We start from the raw sequence: 20,536 nt of genomic DNA, 5'->3' as shown, positions 1-20,536 counted from the left end.
CTGTCTTAATTTTCCTTTGGGTGCATGCCAGCACAAAGCCAGGCAAGAGTGACTGCTAAGCTGCAGCCTTTTTAGAGTGGTGGCATGAAAAATGACAACACTATCAATTAAACAAAGATGGGAATACCGCTCTCCCAGTGCATCAGCTCCGGATCTAGCAGCTGCTTACTTTACAAATATGAGCAGCTTGTTCTGTTTGAGAGTCTTCTAACTTTCATAAACTAGACCGTTTTTACAAACAGGACAAGATGCTTCTGAGGTTCTGGCAATGAAGGCAAATACAGCTGCTATCTGGTTGCTGAGCTATAAACTGAGTTTTTCACATAAATAATCCTCTCCATCTGTAGCATGAAGTGTAGGTGAAAAACATAAGGCTACCAATTCTGTTCTGCAAAATTCTGGCATCACTATTATGAATGAATTTCATACAATGTCTCAGTCCTATTTGTTCCTGCTAGAGAAAGGCATACAGCTTTTATATCATAACTGTCTAAAGCTTGCTTGCCCTCCTAAAATAAACACCAATTTTAAGACAGATCAGACAATGATCACAGCAGTACTTAAAACACACATAAGATGCATGATGAGCATCACAAACAGGACATTGAAGTGCTCCACAAAAACCTGTCTTGTCACTAAAAGGATCTTCAAGATTTGACCAGTACGAGATGGAAGACCATAAGTGAAGTATTTAGCAGTGACACACACGTTACTATCAGATGAACTCTAATCAGTCTAAGAGTATGGAACATTCCATGCATTGTAAATAACTACAGAACTTTAATTTCAAGAGTTTCCTTCATGGAAAATCTCCTGTGTTTGGAAGGAATATTCTGGACTCTGCGTGATGTAGCGTCCTTATCAGATTGCTCAAAGCAAAGAAGAAGTAGTCATAATATGAGAATAATTATCAAGAACAAGTCCTGTTTTGTGGGAGAGATTTCTCTAAGATTATCAGTCAGAGGCATCAAACAACTGCATGAAAGCCTACAAAAACTTCTAAGGGCTTTTAATCCGTATTTTTTATGACTAATGAAAAATAACATCTAGAATTAGACCAACGGCACGAAAAAATATTTTTTAACTGTTGTGGAGCTCAGATATATATCACAGAAGGTAAACACAATCCTCTTTCCTCACACAGCTTAAGACAGAAGGTAATGGCTGTGTCCCTTCTGTGTGTGAATACAGCAGGCACAGCACACACATGGAATTCCAAAAGATGCAATTAATCAAAACATCTCAAGGTCACACGGACGAGGTGTATTTGCAATCTGGAATACACAAAGCTACATCATCGTTCATAGTGGTTGGTTTTATCCTGCAGCTTGTTTGGGAAAGCTCCATGTGATCTTCACAAAAAATTTTGCCCAAGGCAGAACTAAAAATCTGATCTGGTGAAGCTGATTTTGATTCAACTCTGATGGAAAACAACTGGAGACTCAATGGCAGCAGAGGGCCTACAGGACTCATAATGAGACCCTGATAATAGAATGTAAATGGTATTCTGCGACTGAAAGCAAGAGTTAACTCTGCTGCAGTTAACTATAAAACGTATTTGTCATAATTCAATGCTATGAATATGGGATCTGCAGATTAAAACAAATTCTTTCCAGATGAAGCAGCAAAATAATACAAAATGTGTTTTGTTCCAGTGTTCCAACATACATGAACGGAAAAACAATGAGGAGCCAATTTCACAGTGGCTGATACCATCCTCACAAATAAAATAATCTGTAATTAAAAGAAGTCATTGGCATAGTACTTAATTACTGCAAAATATATTCCTTAAATAATAATGTGACCTGATGAAATAAACAGGTTAAAGCATGCAAGCATCACTTTTCTCCCTCTGCCAAGTACCCTTAAGAACCACTACTTACCTTGCAAAATAGCTGTTGCAACTTGACTGGTGTCTCTACAACCTAACTTCTCTGTAACATATCTCTAAGTTTCCCATTAGTGGCCAACTGACAACCAGCAACAAACAGAAAAACATTTACGCTTCATTACACATTAGGAATGATTGTGTAAGAGTGTAACATAATACCAGAGCATATGAAATACTGCAAAAAGCAAACTGGTAATTTCTTTCTCTCCAACACCAAACAGAGGCACTACATGCTCTCCTCCAGGAACAGGTTGCCAGCTTTCAAGCTTTGGTACTCAGTGGAGCAGCTTTTTGATATACATGAAAGGAGAGCAAAAGCAATCAGAAGATTTTCTCTTTAAAGAAGTCTTTTACACTACCTGAAGCTCTCCGATTTAGAGTTTGACAAACTCTTTATTCACACACAAAAGGTTGACTTCTTCCCTTCTACTTGTCTGCCTTATTCCAGATGTTACTTCTTTAAAATTATATTTCAATTGATTATTCAACATTTACTTGTCACCAGTGAAGAAACTACTACAAACTCAGGTATTTAAAATTCCAACTACAGCATAAAAACTAATGCTGTATGACAAGTCATCACAGGATACATTCTCTAAACAACAAAAGACAGATCTTCCTTATGAAGCAAATCCAACTTGGCCCTTCCATGTTTGTTTTATTAAGTAAAACCGTGGCATGATTGTCTATCTGAAGTACAATTCACTGTATTAACTTTAATAAAATAAATGGTATGTACATGTATCTCCTGCACAGTGACACAAACTGGTGGCCCTTCTGATGCCACTCGTGAAGGTTTTGAAAACTCCTGACAGGAATGAAAATGCACTCTCACAGAATGACCCACCTGGATTACAGTCAGGAAATTTGGATAACTGAGTTTTTTTCCCAAATGGAAAAGAGCTATTTCTAGGGATAGGTCTGGAAGTTTACACAAATGAGCCTCCTAACCTTTCTTTAAGTAAACCTGCTGTTGAATGATTTATGGAAAGAAACTTTCCAGCCAGCCAGGCCCAGAATTAGAGATGTGTTTGTACCTTAACTTTCCCTTTAATACTTGCATTAATCAGATTTTAACTACATAAGTAAAGGTGATCTTAGGCACTGCTAGGGCACTGATTCATACCACATACTGGAAAAGGAGTGTTTAAATGTCATTTCAACTGCCCAAGAGAGAAAAAGCTAAAGTCATAAGTTTCCTGACCTCCAAAGTGCTTGTGTCTGCCAAATATACATTAGCTCTGCTTTTACATTTAGTATGAAAAAAGCTGGAGTCCTGTCAGCACCTATTCACTCAAGTCTTAAAACAACTAAGGATAGAACAGTCAAGAAAATTAACTCAGCCTCATCTTTTTCAAACCTCGCAGCTCCTCATGGGAGTGTGAGGTGTGAAGAGAAAAATCCTGGGCTAACACTTGGGTGTCATCATGTGAAACAGATAAACACTTCATTTCACAATTAAACTTCGAATGATCTTCCACAACAAATACCAGCACACCCCCACACACACCTTCCAGGTGAACTCAATCATTTCAAGCAAATCTGGGGTACTTCAAACCATACAGAAGAAATGTGAACAGCAGGGGTTCCCCCAGTGGTAAAAATACCTCAAAGAAACCTTCTCTTCCTCCCAAATACCTACTATACAGCATTTTGGGCAGACAGCCAAAACCTTGTCTCTAAGTAGCTGCAGAGTGATTTAAGAGACGTATTTTAATACTTTTGCCACCCTTTAAACAGTTCAAAATAATACATTTACTGCACACTAATAATACACATCTGAGAAGTTAGCACCTCTAAAATAAGTTTTCTAGCTTTCCTGCTGGAGCCTAATAAATCATTCCCAATATGCACAGTAATTTCTAGAATTTTATCAAAATACTTTTCTGCCATTGGATCATTTCACACAACAGAAAGTCATTACCCAGAATTAGACCACTGCACTCAGCTACAATCTGGGGAAAAACATGATTTGTAAAGTAATACTCTGAAATACCAAGGTTTTCTGAGTTTAAACAATTTTCAAATATTAGAAATCCCTTTAAAATTCTGAAAACCGGGAGGAGAGAAAATGTTAAGCCTTAATTCTCTATGACATGCTCCTTGAGACTGATCTTGTTCAACACGTAGCATTCATGCTCAGGAACATTATGAATTGTCACCCTAATCTATCAGCAACACTCTTTGCCATAGAAGAAGTACAACCTGCTCGGTAGATAGAGGAGCTATCTCTTACAAACACTTGACACGTCTCCCATTCTGATAGCTGCAGTGGGAAGTAGCTCTTCTCACCACAGTCCAGGTCCAGAATCATTTATTATATTTCTCAGTCTGGCTACAGACAGAAACTAGTCACTTTAAGTATTCTGCAAGCTTGAATATTGACTCCTACAATGCAATCTCTCAATAAGCAGGTATTAGTGCTCAAGGGGAGCTAACTATTGGCTCTATTTTATTCTTTTTGAGACAGAATAAGTCATTCTGTAACTTGTAAATTACATTTCTCTTCACAGTCTAAACCAGATGTTGCATATTGCCTGCATTACAGACATCTATGACTTTTTTTTCCTGAAGATCCTAATGAGAACAGCTCTGCAGAAAAACATTTATGCCATTTATGAGATTAATTTCTTTTCCCTCCTGTTAGTGTCCTAGGTACAGTCACTAACTGATTATCTTTTAAGCATGAATTTAGTTTGATTATGTCTGGTTATGCAGGATTAAATACATATTTAAACCACAGAGTTAATTTAAAATAATTGTTAAAATATACAGTATATACAGTTGCAATGCTACAAACACCACTGTTTTCCTAGCCTGACAAAGTATTAATATTGGGAATATTTTTAGGATGACATTTTCCCCTCTAAAGCAGGACCGAAGTTTTGCAACATTTAAATCCTTGACTTACTGCAACAGGAAGGAGATAACTCTCTTTTTAATAAATTGAGGAATATATAAGTTTATTTTTAATTAGCATAAATGAAAGCTAGTATCAGACTGTGTAATTACTGCAGAGCAACGCAGTACCTAAGCCCTAAAGGTGACAGCCCCACAAGTGCCCCCATTCTCTGTCTTGTTAAGCGAATGATTTAAAGCAGGGAAGAAGACTGCAGAGTGGCTGCCTGCAGTGGGTATCACTACAAGTCACCTGCTCTCAGAAGTATCCCAGTAACCTCTGGGATACCCAAACACCACCACTTTTGCTAATGAATAAATAAAGAAATAAAGCCCAACCATCGCAATTACTCAGCACTTGTGGCTGTGGTTATGTCACTGACAATGTCTGTCCCACAGTGACAGTCTCACCTTTTAGTCACTAGTTCAAACACAGCCCAAGAGGGTCATGTATTTATGCAGCTGAAAGGTGAACCACACAGAGCAAGCTGGGGGAAAGGGGAATGTTAAGGGACAGATAACTGAGCTACAGAAACCATCAGTTATAATTGGCACCTTCTGCAAGGAGGGGAAGGGGTGAGCAGGGAATGAAAAAATGAACTCCCTTCCCATTTCCAGGGCTCCCAGGGCCCTGTCGAGCAGCAGGGTGCTCTGCTCAGCTCTGCCAGGCTGGACATGTAGGACTGACAATTCCAATTTGCACAGAGCTCAGGTATTTGGTACCATTTTTTCTTCAAATAGGCTAATTCTAAATTTATTCTATTTGTGCTTTTGAATCTTCCCACGGCTCATAGACAAAGGTCAAGGGCACGCAGATAAGATATTTTTGGCTGTAAAGCAGAAATGTTTTAAAAAACTAAACGGAGCTCCAAGTCATAGCCAAACAATTCTTTCTTTACCAAATTAAAAAACACTGTATGCCTTTCTCCCTAAACATTAACACAGCCAGAGTTAATACATTTACTTTCTACTCAACCCCAAAGCAAGCTGTCTAGATATTTTTTAACTATGCAAAATTTAAAAATAAATAAATAAATAAACACATCAGCAAACCCTGTGTTCAACAATTCTCACACCAATTCATAGGCAAGATTTAATACACTAACACACCACACATTTTTTTGCAAGTCTCCTTTAATTTTCTATTGCAAAGGCAGGATGTTTGGCAAGGGGAAGAAACATCTCACACATCAGCAGCCTGGGGGAATGTTTGCCTAGAATCACACACAGTTTGACCTCTCAGAAGATCAAAGCAGTTTACTTCATCAGGTCACAAGTGGTATCAACCACTGCAAGTTTGTGTCTTTATTTCACTGTTTAGGAGACCAAAATTAAGAAAATAGATTATCAGAGAAAGAACTGACACAATTTCTCAGTCTGTATGGGTTGATTTTAAAGCCATAATTTTCATGACTTTTCCTATGAGAATACTATAGGCAGTTCTTATCCATGCAATCCTTTAAAGAAACCTGACAAGCAAATTTATCAATTTCTAATAGAATTTCAAATACCGCCGACACCTCGCTGTCTTCAATCATGGCTTGTTTCATAACTGTGTATGTGGAGAAAAGTCATGTTTGTCTGGGTCCTAATGGATAACATGATGTACATTCCCATGGCAATATAAAATGAACTACAATAAAAATTATAATTTACTTTGCTGTCAGGTGCTGATCCTGTGGGTGTGAAGGAAAGCAAGTAAAGCTGCAGGGGCTGGGGTTTGATCTGGTATTGTATTTAAATATTCTGTAGTTGAGATCTAATTGCACTTAATCTGCTCAATAAAATCATCTTCGCTGCTATTAGTATCCCGGAATTGTGTTATTATATAATCCTAACCTATTTTTTAAAGAGACATTTTAATCTGCTGCTTAAGTGTTCATTAATGCAAAGCCACTGCTGTGCAGAACACACTGCACTCTGTAACAAGCAGCAAGTCTAGAGAAGTCAGGGTATTTGGACATGAATTCTCTGAAACTACTGCCAAATGTTAGTACTGCCTTTCTTAATCTTGTTTATGACCTCATGACAACAAACATCAGCAAAAGTTAATCATTAATCCTAAAAACATTCCATCTGCAGAAGAAGAAGACGACTCTAAAAATACAGTGTTATTTGTAAACACAATGTGGTACCATCCAAATAGTCAAGTGCAATATATGTGTTAATATATAACAGCTTCTGGATGGGTCCTTTCTTTCTTGTTACACTCCTAAATCTGAATAAATAATCTTCCTGCCAACTAACATAAATGCATGAGTTATCTCTCATTTTGAGCATCCCAAGACGTTCAATTATCTGATACAACTGCCAGCCATCGACTGTATTTAATTGCCTGTATGTTTCAAGTCCACTGCATGTTTATTTATATCACTATCATGACACACTAGATGTTTTATGAGACTAGAATGAGATATGTCACAGTCTAATGCTTAACAATATGACAGGAACCATATTTGCTTTTTTAATCATGATTTTTCAAGGAAATGTAAGTAAACTGAATATTAGTCTCTGTGTTCTCCACATCCCTGCAGCTCCTAGTGATTTTTTAATCCACAGGACATACTTGAACAAATCTGACAGAGGAATGAACACGAAGTTCTTACAAATTTTATAAAAAACCACAGTTTTAGACCCAAGTAGACTTGCCTGACATGTCGCCTCTGTCCCTGAGCCATTCCAAGAGAGAACCCGCCTGCCATACAGTCATGCCACACTCCCAAAAACTGTATGGCATCCCGGGGATGGAGGACTCTGGTAGAGTACCAGGCTTTGTCAGTTCCTTCACTCAGGAACCATTCCTTACATTAGACCACATCTCAAACTCTTCAAAACTGTAAATTGAACAACTGTGCAGCTGAGAAGAAACTGGAGAATGTTGGGTAAAAACAAGCCCAATCAAAGCTTGCAAGGAGCACAGAAGGTGTTGTTTCACCAGAAGTACTGGACAAGGGAGGACAGGGAGGCACTGGGGGCATGGAGAACAGGAGAGCAGGGTAGGGGCAGAGGCAGAGTGCAAAGCAGTGACATCAGGCAGGAGAGGGAAGACAAGACTGCCATAAAAACGAATGGGAAAAAGTGCACTCAGATTTCTGAGAAGTGAGTAGCTGAGGTGGAAAGCAGAGTCACTCCGTGCTGGGGTGACACAGAAAGAAACCCCTGAAGTCCCCCAGCTGGAGGAGTTACAGTTCAGAGAGAACAAAGCTGACAATCAAAGAAGGGATGGCACTATATTGAAAAGACATGTCAAGGCAGGAATGAGTTGGGGTATGAGGTCACAGCAGTGGTCAGCACTAGCCTGACTGCAAACCCGAGAAACACCAGCAGTGGATGGAGGCTGTGGGACTGGGGAGGAGGGAGAATCACTGTGCGGTCTCCACTGGAAGAAGGAGAGAAACATTTACTTCTGGGTTTGCTGAACTGAGCTTTAGTAATGAATTTAGGGTGCAAACTTTAAAAAGAAGAGCATGGAAGTTTCTAACACTTCTGAACCTCATCAGCTGCTTGACAAAACGTTAATGGGAAAATGCATTTTATGGACACTAGACAGCGATAAAATAATATAACCACTGAATGCAGAAATTCATCTTTATTTATGGGTTCCTACTCAAACTGCTTGATATCTTCAAGTCTCTTTACAACCCATCATTTCTGCAAATTTCTATGCAGAAAGAGCTATCTCTATGCCATTACACTTTGTGTCATACCTCTCTCATGTTAAATTTCAAGCTGAGTGCAGATTGTACAGGACAATAGCCTAACACTTATAAAAATTGTCAAAGCATCATAGTAACTAAAGAAATATTCCAAAAATAACTTAATTGTGTTAATGCCCTAACTATACTGACAGCATTGTTGCTGCATTAGTTTCATCCACGGAAAATGCGAGAATTAAAAAACACCACCAAAAATAATACAAAATAAATTACTGAATTACTTTTCACAAACAAAACCAGTCACATTTCTAAAAACAAAAGCTACGAACGCATTCCTAGAGTTAAAACAGTATAATGTACACCTTAAAATAAGAAATGTCGGAGACTTATCACAAATAAAGTACCTGCCTTGCAATCCAGAAATTCTTTTTTCGTTACATACAGGCATTTTACTCTTAGCATTTTTAACATACTGTCAAACTCCTGACAGATACCAGTGGCTTTTCCAAGATTGTCGAAGTTATCCCCGAGAGTCAAATACAAATGCGGTTACAAACAACAACAACAACAAAGTTTTAAAATATTTTAAAATGTAAAGAGCCAGCATGCAAATCACCTGCCACAAACTGCACCTTGCTGTGCCATCAAGAGACAGAAAGCTGCAGGATGCTGTTCTCGTGGTTTCACCAGGGGACACAGCTTTCAGACAGGGCATTTCAGGAGCCAGTTCCTCACACCACCTGTGTCACTGCAGAACTGCCACCGGTATCCTCGCTGTGTGAACCATGGGCTATTTCTCTCACCATGTCACACCTTCAGCTGCCCCATCAGCAGGCTCACTGTGTCCAACCACTCACCCCTGTGGCACAGCAGTCTGCAGACACCTGACAGAACCAGGAATCTGGCAAGTTGAGGTGCCCAGCAGCCCAGACCTATTCCTGCTTGTCACAACCCTGGAACAGTGGTACCTCTCCCCATAGGTAACTGGATTCTGGTTCCCTCTCCAGTGACAACTACCTGATCTCTCCTCACAATCCCACTCATATCACTCTATGCTCTGCTTCAGAGGAACTCAGGTGGCACTTCAGTAAGCCATAAAGCTGGTCTGTAACGGGAAGCAAGAATATACAATTTGCTGCCCAAACTGCACAGGCATTTTTCATTTAATATATGACCCCACACACACACCACAACTGAGGCTTTCCTGCAAAACACATCGAGGGACAGCAATTCCACTCTCCAAAAGTGCTACTCCAGAGAAGATGTGGTCCACTGTATACATTATACATGGTAACAAACTACATGGCTGTGCTTATTCAACAGGCCATGTCCCAACACTTTCCTTTGAGGCTCCAGGAAAATACTGCTCCTTTCCAAGCTTCCTCCTAATTATTCTCTCTTACTACTCTCAGCATTAATGTAGCTGCTGAGTGTATATGCTTACATGTCTGTGTTGTATCACCGGATGCTTCCTCCTTCCATGGAACGGATTTCATCTTGTCTCCCCATTTTTAAACAGGTTGACAAAGCCTGCCTAGATCACTTGGACAACCAGAAACTTTACATTTGCTCAAAGCTGTGCGTTTTAAATACTTCAGGAACAAAGACCCTTTCTTCTGTTTTACAGCTCTTCAAAAAAAAATTAGCAAAAAAGGTTCCAATAATCTTACCACTGAAAGCAATGTGCACTACGATGAGACTATTTACATATTCCTATTTTCAAGGCCTGTTCGTGATCCTGCTGAAGGTAAAGTGCGTAGGCACTGCCTTTATGGGCCAGTCAATCAGTTACTTCAGCAAGGTACTTAATTCCCCGCTCATAATCAGATCTAGCTCTGAGAAATGCAGAAAACAGGAAATTCAAAGAGCTCCTGCAAGCCAACAGTCACCAAAGTGATTTTCTTTTGTGTGAAGTCCAATCTGATTATAAAAATGCAGAAGTGGAAATCTGGTATCTATGCACCCTCGATAACTTGTTATCTGACTGGAAGCCGGCCTAGTTGTCTCTGCAAAGAAAATCTGCAGACAGAAATGTCAGAGAATACAAACATTGGACACGCTCAGATTTATTTTTATCAAACTATTTTCATTTTGTTAAATGCAGCTAAAATAGATGCCTGGGTTGTTTGGTTTTTTTTCTTGCAACAGGACATAAATTCTCACTGGAGAAAAAAGAGTTAGTCTGGATTTGTGAAAAACCAGTATTTTTTATATATATATATATATATATATATAACCTTCTAATAAGATTTGGTTTACTATTCATGAACGTGGCTGTATGTGCAAAGGTAACTAACATGAAGTATCTTGGCTTTTTTAACTGAACTGCAGTGATATGGGAGGTCAGGGCTAATAGGAGCACTGTAAAGAGTCAGGAGAAATCAACATTTTCAATATTTTGTAAATTAAATTGCCTCTGCAGAAATGTGGCATCTCAAATAATCTTACACAAGTGTCATAAAAAGACATAGTGTTAAATTAGAAAAATATGTGGCATTTGAAATATATGCAGATTTGGGAACAGAAAACAGGATTAGAGGCCTCAGGCAATGGGAATTGGGAATGTCATACAGTATTAATTCATGGGAGAAGCCACTAATTCACATGCCACAAACCCCAAAAGAAAAAAGCAGTGAATCCCTTGGCTAGGACATAGACTAACTTATCTTTCCGATAAACCATCTAAAAAATGCTATACATGGCTTCTACAAAAGAAAAGTAATTTACTGGGTAGGAAAAAATAAGTAAATAATAATTAAAGTGTCAGGGACCTGTTACCCAGAACATAGCTCTTACGTTAGATCAAGAACTGCAAAACAAAAATCAATGGGGAAACATTCCACTCTTGATTAAAAGAATTCTGGGGTTATGAAAGTTTGAGGGGAATTGATTCACTCCAACGCAGCTTGTTCTAATTCTACAACCCCTCTTTACAGAAGTAGCAGAACGAGAAGGTACAAAGGAGGAGCACATGAAAAAGTAAGCTCTGTCTCCTGAAACCTGAGAATTCCAACTGAAAAGCCCCAGCCTTCCTACCTCACCTTTGACAATGGCAACTTTTCCGAAGTAAACACTTGCAGTCCATCCTCAGTGAGGTCTCTACCCCAACCCCGAGAAGAAAAAATTAATGGGGAAGGGTCAGACAGTTGTGATCAATACTCAGAGCAGGTTTTATGCTGGGGAGAGGGAACTACCCCCTTATAAAAGTCTGTCACATCCTCAAGGAAGTGTTTTGCACACTGGTTCATTCTTTCCCACAATCAACTTTCTGATTTGTGGATGTCAAATCTACAGGATGCCTGAAAGACTTTGAAAAAATCAAAGAAAGATGAAGATAGAACTACTAACCAGCCCACTTTCCCTCTGAGCAACAGTGAGATCCTAGGGGGAGATCTCCTACAGAGTGTAACAGCCACCAGCACACACTCCTGACAATTCCAGCACTGCTAACTTTTTAGAGTCTCAACTTTTTACATACAACAAAAGGCCACCTTATTGATCATAACTGTTTGTTTGTCTTACAGCTTATTCAGTATGCAAGTCAAACATGCTAACTTCATTACCCATGTCCTAATGTGGAATGATACACTCCAGCAAGAAGCCCTGTGTGCTGCCTACTGAATTCTTGTTTTTAATTCACAAGTCTGCCACAATAAATATAAAATACACCCTTTTCTAAATAAAAGTTTCAGGGCACTTTTTACAACAGATTGTCAGAGTTTTTAGAGTAAACAGCCTCTGAGGGGAATAGCAGAATCAGGAAATACTCCTTTTGACATAAAATCATATGAGCCATTTTCTTTCTCTCATTTGTTAATGATACAAAAGGCACTTCTCAAAAACAGTTTACTGCACTAACAAGAAATAATGGCAAAATAATTAATTTCTACCTGTCTTGTGTTTTAGCAACTGGAAATTAGCAGCACGTAACCAAACCAATTCTCCACAGTCTAACAGCAAACCCTGCATGTTTTAAGAAATATTCTGATTTATGTAGTCTGTCCTTTAGAATTATTTCTGAACATAACAGATGAAAAAGAAAGAAGAAAAGATTCGCAAAGCTGAACAATGGGATAATAAGCCTATGAACAACCAGGCAACTTAAAAGTGGATCCATGGGAGGAGAGCATTATGTCATCTGAAACGGGTTGATCTAAATAGCCAACCCTTTGTAACACTCAGGATTCTATTTACACCAATTCACAGATACAGCTTAAGGTATTTTATTCAGATGTAGTGGCTCTCCCTTTTGTGTTGATGTGTATGACACATTTCAGAGACATTATTTTGTTAAGAATTTTCGCAGGGTTTATGCAGCTACAGTTCTTATGCGGGATATTTTCTTACAACACGCCAGAGATGACCACTACAGTGTATCAGCTGATACCAAAATAATAATATATCTTCCACTTACACAGCTCAATGTCAGAAACAACACAAATTTAAGAGGCAAACTGTTCTTCAGGTAGTAAAAAGTCACAGACAGCTTTAAGAAGTAACTAATTGAAGCATCTATTCTTAATCTACTGTGAAACTCACCTCTGAAATCCCATCAACAGATTTTGCATTTCCCGCAGTTGTGACAGAAGTCAATGACCTTAAAATGTTTTCACCTCTCAGAAGTTGTAAAGGTTCAAGCAAAAAATGTCTGCTTAAGCAAAATCTTTACGTCATAATAACTAACCCAAATCTGTTACCCTCTAGAACAGACACACAAGTCTTCAGTAATTTGAAGAGCTGCCTAACAGCAAGAAATTCACACCCTTGAGGCAGAAGCACCACACAAGACAGTGAAGTTATAAAGAAAATTCAAACTTGGATACGCCAAAAAACCAAGACAGCCCAGTCCTTCAACTAGGAAGGGTCACAGTCCAGGCTTTGGCCATGGATGTGAAGTGTCACTTTTTAAAGTGAAGAGTCACTTTATGGAAGGAGCTCAATTACCAACTTAAAATGCAGATGGAAAGGAAGAAAATATCCTTGAATACTCAGGATATATCATCACAAGGAACCCAAAAACTGAACTTACATTCCTGTTTTAGCCAGCAATTATTTTTTTTATAAATTATAATTTCCTTGTAAACTTTGTATTCAAATGCAGAATTCATGCTTAGTATTATTATTATTATTAACTAAATACTGATAACCTGTTTTTAACAGCTGATACTACAGTAAATAATTTGGTGAGTTACATATTTCTTCTCCATGTCTTTGGACATTGTTTTAAATGTTATATAGAAGGTTTATCTTTTCCTCTAGTTCTAGACTGACCACACCACTAGCTCTCCTATAATGTAGACCACTTAAAAATACAGATGCTTTACCTGAGTAACAAAACTGCATCCATTAACATGGATGGAACAATGGAACACGATTTGTTACAGTAACGTAACAGGATCTAGGGACAAAATTCGAACTAACAGGTTCAGCGATATATTTCTGATTTTGGTTTTAAATCAACGTATTGATGCTTGAATTAAAGAAAATGTGGCATCCTGTTACCATAGAAGATGCATCTTTGAACATCTTTCAGTATAAAAATACATCGACTTCCACTAAACTGTCCTTCATTTCTCAGACTTACAGTATCACAGAGTGGCCTTTGGGATATGAAAGGGTTAATCGCTGCTTTCACTTACACCCAGATAACTTTAATGAGAGGGAATACTGCAGCAACATCCATAAACACACTGACCACATCAGCAGAACGACAGTTATGAAATCCCTGCCAACAGTACTTGTACTGGGATTTTTTTTGTTTGTTTGTTTGTTCTAATCAAGATCTAGAAATCTTACCAAGTTCTGCTGCTTGGGGTATTTGCAGAGTGCTGCAAAAAATCTCTAAGACTAGGCAGCTTTAGGGAGTGTAACGTGCAATAGTAACCATGACGATAAGAAAAATGCTTTTGCTAATCTTTTTCTTTCAGCTGACAGTACTTTCAAATACTGGTGTTTTTCCACTGGATTACAACAACTTTTGTTTATTGCTCCCTCTGAATCCAGGCCTCCCATCCTTGTAAACCTGAAACTTCTGGTCCAATGCACAGCAATTTCTGGGTGCACTGGTAACACAGAATGAGTCCTAACCAGTCCACTACCATCTGAAGAGACTGTGGTAGGATGGGCATCAATGGTTGGCAAACCATGTCTTATTTCATTGTTGCACTGAACAGGTATTGCAAAAAATTATTACATTTTTAAGGCAATTACTTTGCAGGTAAATGGGGAATCTAAAAAATAACAAAGGCAGAATGCATATAAGGTATTTCTATGGAGATCATAAAACTGCTGAGGTAGGTTACAATTTGGCCCTGGGCAGGCTGATCATAAATTTTAAGAAAACTGCCTGGAACTCCTCTGCATTGATTTTGTCTTCACTTTGTATTAAGTTGGAGTTTTAAGCAATAAAAAATAAAGATTATTCTGAGATTAATCTTTGCTCTCTACTATTTCTCCAACAGAATTGCCCCAAAAATCAGGATAATGCTTTCAAAAGATATATGGGATAAGGATCTGAAGTCACATTTTGAAAAGTGACTAAAGGGACGATTTTCAAAGGCATTAAGATACCTAAAGATGCATTAAGCACTTAGAATTTTCAAAACTGCCTGGGCATCTAACGCCTATTTAAATCACTTAGTCCTTTCTGAAAATCCCGATGGGCAGTTACCTACATTTTATGTATCTATAGGCCTTTGAAAATCTCTACCATTAAATACTTAACAACCTAAGTCCCCGTGGCTTTTAATGGGACTTTGAGCCCTAAAAAGTGTAAGTACATCTGGAAATTGGTCAAGCCACTCTCCCTGGTCTTTTTTTCTTTCTTTTAAGGAGCCATCTACTAATGGTGATCTACAGCATGTCAGTTAACTACACTTCAGCACTGTCCAATTTACACACTCTACTGTGCACCTTCAATTTACGTAGCTAAACAAATAAACGTCCTGAGTGCAGAGTGCAGACTGCATCCTCACGAGACTTCCTGAAACTCCTAAAAAGAAATGCCACTCCAACCTGTAACCCCAGAGAGTGCCCCCAAAAAAAAAAAACACACAACTGTTTTCAATCAATATGATCCAGAATGAGTATAATTTAGGCAGATAAAGAAGAAATGTCACAGTTTAATCACCAAGCAACGTATTCAAAATATGATAAAAAGGTTCTTAAAGACAGCCACACATCAAGGAAAAAAAAAAAAGGTAGAAAAAGGAGGAAGCTGTGAATAGGTTCTTTAAACAGGCAGCAGTTCCAGAAAAGACGACAAACCTTAATTCTGAATTTTTTTTTAAACAAAACTGTATGAAACTATAAAGCATTCCCTTATGCAAACATTAGAAATATCTATCTTCTGATCTTCCCTGATGTCAATAGGAGGTAACTTGTACTGACCAAATTCCCAAAAAAGAACTGATTTGTAAATTGGGAACGCAGGGAATCAGATTGCCACCTACAGGAAAATTTAGCATTTATTGTCAAGAATGACTCAAAAAGAATACAAATTGCCATCCTGCCAAGCATTCTTTCAGTTCTAACTATTATTTCAAAACCAATTAGTCTTTTCTTTTGTGCAACTATATCATGAACTTCCTAAATCCAGGAAGCCATTATCATTTCTTTTTACTTATGACAGTATTGCTTGAAAGTTCCATAATTCAAATAGAAAATCAAGTATCAGTTAAAGAATGTTAAATCTGCTTACCTGATACAATTGGTGCTAGCCTGAATATGTCTGATAGTCTGCTGTTAACTGGCTCATAAGGGGAATCTTCAAGTAAGTCATTTCCTAAGGACAAAAAAATATTTGGGTTTTTTTCTTATACAAGAATTCAGGGTAAGCTTTGTTTGTTTACTTTTTACTCTGTAACCTCAAAATGTACTCCACTTCAACCTGTTTAAGTGGCTACTTATCTATAAAAACACCTGAAAGAAGCTGTCACTAGATCTTTTCTCTCCTTCCTCCTTGGACAAGGTCATAATTTTCAGAGACAGCCTGTGACATCATAGGGACTGTCCCATCTCATGCCAGCAGGAGAGAAGCAAGGGTGTCCCTCTTAATTCACCCTCACAGCAGATCTCTTTTTTTTTAGAGAAGCCCAGCTAACAGCCAAAAACTAGTATCTTTGGAATAAAACACTCCTAACAACATACTAATGGAAGATGAACTTTTTATGATGCAGAAAAAGAGAGAGTTAAATGGAGACCACACTGAAATGAAAGAGTGCACCTTCACCTCCAGGGCCACAGCAAAACAGGGCTAAAAATGCTGTCTCTCAGACGAGGACCTGACTGTTCTCAGTACACTATGGGAAATTTGCAAGTGATATGAAAACAGAAGCTACAAGTCAACCAGTGTCACACCCCTTCTAACTGGCACATCTAAGTCCTCCAGGATCCATAAACTTGGGGGGTTGTTTCTGCCTCAGCACGCCCAGGGAAATACAGGAAAGGAAAAAATTAACTTTTCCTTAAAACAGTGCTCCATATTACATTTAACTTTCAGCAAAAAGCTAAGAAACTGGTCCCAGCGTCCTGTGATCTTATTAGGTGAGTTCTAATTAATGAGTTCTAATACTATTAGGAAAACGTCTCCAAGTGACTGTTTTTGTGGCTCTTGCACATGCTAGCGCCCTCATCTTTCGACTCTGGTTTGGAAAGGTCAGCTGGGTCCCCTGGAGGAAAACTCTCATTGTGGATTTCCCAACAACAGGAGACGGAGCAGCAGCTGGCCTTGAGGCGGATGAAAGGTCCTCAGTCCGCAGCTGAAGAGCACAATGCGAGCTGCGGGGTCAGAGCCCGGGGTGGGCTGAGCCGCGGGTGGGAGCGGCTGCGAACCCACACCGGGGGCAGCTCTGTGCTCTGCAACGTACCCTGCAAGCTCTGGTACATGCTCCAGTAAATGCGCAGGCAGTTCTTCTCCTTCTTCATGCCCCTCTTACAGCGGCAGTTGTACAGGGATTTCTGCTTGAGGGCTTCCATGGCGCTCCTGCATTCGTCCTTCGCCTCCAGGCCCGTGGCCCGGCTGAAGTTGCTCTCTTTGCCGGCTACACACTGCCTCAGTGTCCTGTATTTAGTACTACAGCTCTGCTCCTTCAGACACTGATCGCTGGCTTTCACGCAGTCGAGGCGGTCCCCTCCAGGCAGCCCGCTCACTTCTGCACACAGAAGTACATCTACAGAGAGGAGACACAAACCAAGAAACACTCCTTGAGGGAGGAGGCGGATTTAACCGGGGCTCCAAAGAAGCATCTGGGAAGCACCCGGGCACCTCCTTCACGCAGCACATGCAGCCAAACCCCCACGGGCAGCACCTTGCAAACCTGGCTTCACGCTACCCCTTAGGAAAAAAAAAGCACACAGGGTTTAGATCCACTTTTTGGGGAAGTCCAAGAAAAAGTAAGTTTTAACCCTGATGGTGTATTTATGAGGAAACACAAAACCGAAAAAAAACCCACAGGGGTTAATGTTCCTGACAAAACAAGCATTCGTTATTCCATAGATCCACTTTGGTGAAACAAATCAGCTTTCCATCCGAGGGTTTAACTGAGGGGTTAAATATTCAGCCTCCCTTTCCACAGGAGCTTTGCCGTAATTTCAATTACATCCAGGAACAGCCCGCTCAGAGAGATAAGTATCCTCGCTGATTGATATTAGCCTGTCTTTGCGTTACTTTTTAAAGGCTGTACACATTTTTGCTTATTCTATATGTATAAAGGTAGCATTTATTAATCTTCTCCCCCCTCCTTTCCCCCCCCCATTTCTCTCCACGCATGATGCTTTTGCAGGAGAACAAAGCAAATTACATTAACTCTCTCCTCTCCATCGTGCCCCTGTCGTGCTCCCTCAGACACATGCGGATGGCAACGCAAACATCTCCTGTGGAAAGGAAACCAGTTTGGGTTGTAAACCACTGGTAGTCGGGCAGGCTGCCAGATGCAGGTGAAGATGTAATCCTTCAGCTGGCTCTTGTCACCCCCACCCTCCCCAAGCAGCCTTATTTTATTTAAATGAAAAGTTTCCCTGTAACTTGCGAGAACCCAATTTAACAAGAGGCAAGACAGGCAAGTACCGAAGTCTGTAACCTCACAGAGCTTTAAATCTAGACCGGGCTAACTGATGTGAGACAGAGCCATAAAAACTACTGGAAACTTCACTGTTCTGCCTAAACAATAGACTAAAAACCATCAGGCTCCCGATCCCATAAACCCTACGCTTTGCTTTATGAAGCGATGTACAGGCTGAAATCAGGCACCAGCAACTTACCCACTAAGGGCAAAGCGAAGTACAGGAGAACGAGAAACATCTTGCTGTCTTCGGATGGTTTCCCCAAACAACTTGATGTGCCACAATAAAAAGGATCAGCATGTAGATATTCCAAAACCAGCGAGGTCCAAAGGCTCCAAGTTCAGATCCATTGAATGGGGGGGCGGAGGAGGGGTAATAAAAAAAAAGAAGGAAAGAAAAAAAGAAACCAAATAACACAAACCCCTCTTCTCTTCACCGCTACCACCACCGGCGGCAGGAGCAGCGACGCAAACGCTGATCTTTTCCCTCAGATTTCAGGTCTGAGCAACCTGCACGCACCAGCACTGACTCCCGTGCGGAGCGAGAGGCGCACGCACGGGTTTATCTGTGTGAGTCCGTGTGTGTGTGAGTCTGTGTGTGTGTGTCTGTGCGAGCGGCAGCGGGGCAGCAGCGCCGGTCGCCTCCTTGGGTGGGCAGCGCCTGTTCCCAGGGAGGGACCGAGAGCAGAGGGGGGCGGGCGGCAGGGAGGGCGAGGGGCACACCCGAGACTCGCAGCTCAGCCCCGCACCCGCGGCTCCCCGATCCCCACCCCCGGGGCAATTCGCCCCTTCAGCCCCCCCAGACCGCAACTTTACCGCCTGCCGGGGCCGGGGCGGTGCGGGGGGCGCGCAGGCTGCGCGGGGCGCTCTCCGCCGGGGCGGGGCGGGGGTGGGCGCGGGTGGCACCGCTGGCAGCGGCGGCGGCCAAAGTTTGGCAGGGGAAATGGGTACGGGCGGGAGGGGCGGCCCCTCCGGTTCCGCCGCCCAGAGCAGAGCCCCGGCGGCTCCGGAGCGTTTCCGAGCGCAGCTGAGCGCGGCGGGGGAGCAGGCGGCAGCCCCAGGGATGACCCGGTCCCCGCCCGCCCTCCGCGGGTGATCGGCGGCCACGGCCTCCCTCTGCGGGCCCCGCCGCCCGCGGGGGAAGCCCGGGGCGTCCCGCAGCGACCCGGGGGCGGCGGAGGCACCGCCCGTCCCTCCCCCGCATCCCTGCGCCCGCCGAGCCGGGACCCGCATCCCTGCGGTGCGCCGTGCGGTCCAGCCCTCGGCCGGGGCCGAGCGGAGTGTATCGGCTTCCACTTGGCTCCTGAATAAACAAAGAGAACATATGTCCCATATTCGTGACAGATGGTTCAAACAGAGAACTATTTAGTGGTTTTTCCCCCCAGTTGCTACTATGTACTGCTCCCCCGAAACCCAACAAAATGCAATTAGCCTGAAATAGCATCAGTTTCCAGATTTTCTTGTTTTCATATGTGGAAAATTTGATTCAGGTGATTTTATGTTCGAGCTGCAACCAAATGTGTTGTTTGGGTTGGTCTTTTTTTTTTTTTTTTTAAGTCAGTGTGTATGTTCCTTGGCAGTTTTGTCAACAAGCTATTTGGCCCATTTAACTTCAGGAATTTGCCTCTCCTCGCAATATATTTTGCCTAAAGGAGTTTGCCTCGCCTCATGAGATGGGAGATGATCAGGCTGGCCACTTTTACAGCAAAAACTGGATGGCAGATGGAGCTAAACTGTTGTGAGGTACTTCAGAAACACTTATTTAAAAGCTTAGCATATGCCAGGATATACAGAGAGTGCAACAGTCACAGAAGGGGCTTTTTTTAACCCAAAAAAACCTGCACAGAGTACTGGTTCTTCCGGTGAAGTTTAATAGTGATGTCAAGTTGCAACAATGATTAAGTCACAACTTCTGTGTTTTGGTTGTTTAAGATGAAGAGGCCCATACCATTATATGGTCACAAAATCTATTATCTGCTGCTCCTACAAGGACAGAACTGGAGAAACAAACACAAAGACCAGATTTCTAG

General features: G+C 41.0%; 1 protein-coding gene across 1 annotated transcript in view; it reads right to left on the bottom strand.

The window, feature by feature from the left end:
- GFRA1 (GDNF family receptor alpha 1) overlaps positions 1–19,177 on the bottom strand; it is a 143,769-nt gene extending 124,592 nt beyond the window's left edge. The window contains exons 1-3 of the mRNA XM_050337270.1: positions 18,706–19,177; positions 17,313–17,615; positions 16,145–16,228 (exon numbers count right to left, since the gene is read on the bottom strand). Coding sequence (XP_050193227.1) covers positions 16,145–16,228; positions 17,313–17,615; positions 18,706–18,745 — 427 coding nt within the window. The 5' untranslated portion in view covers positions 18,746–19,177. The remainder of the gene's footprint in view (positions 1–16,144; positions 16,229–17,312; positions 17,616–18,705) is intronic.
- Positions 19,178–20,536: the final 1,359 nt, after the last annotated feature.

Source organism: Myiozetetes cayanensis, unplaced genomic scaffold (genome assembly GCF_022539395.1).
Source record: "Myiozetetes cayanensis isolate MyiCay16 unplaced genomic scaffold, myiCay2020 scf10, whole genome shotgun sequence".
NCBI lineage: Eukaryota > Metazoa > Chordata > Aves > Passeriformes > Tyrannidae > Myiozetetes > Myiozetetes cayanensis.
Note: the sequence above shows the minus strand (reverse complement) of the source record. Positions and strands in the feature narration are given on the sequence as shown.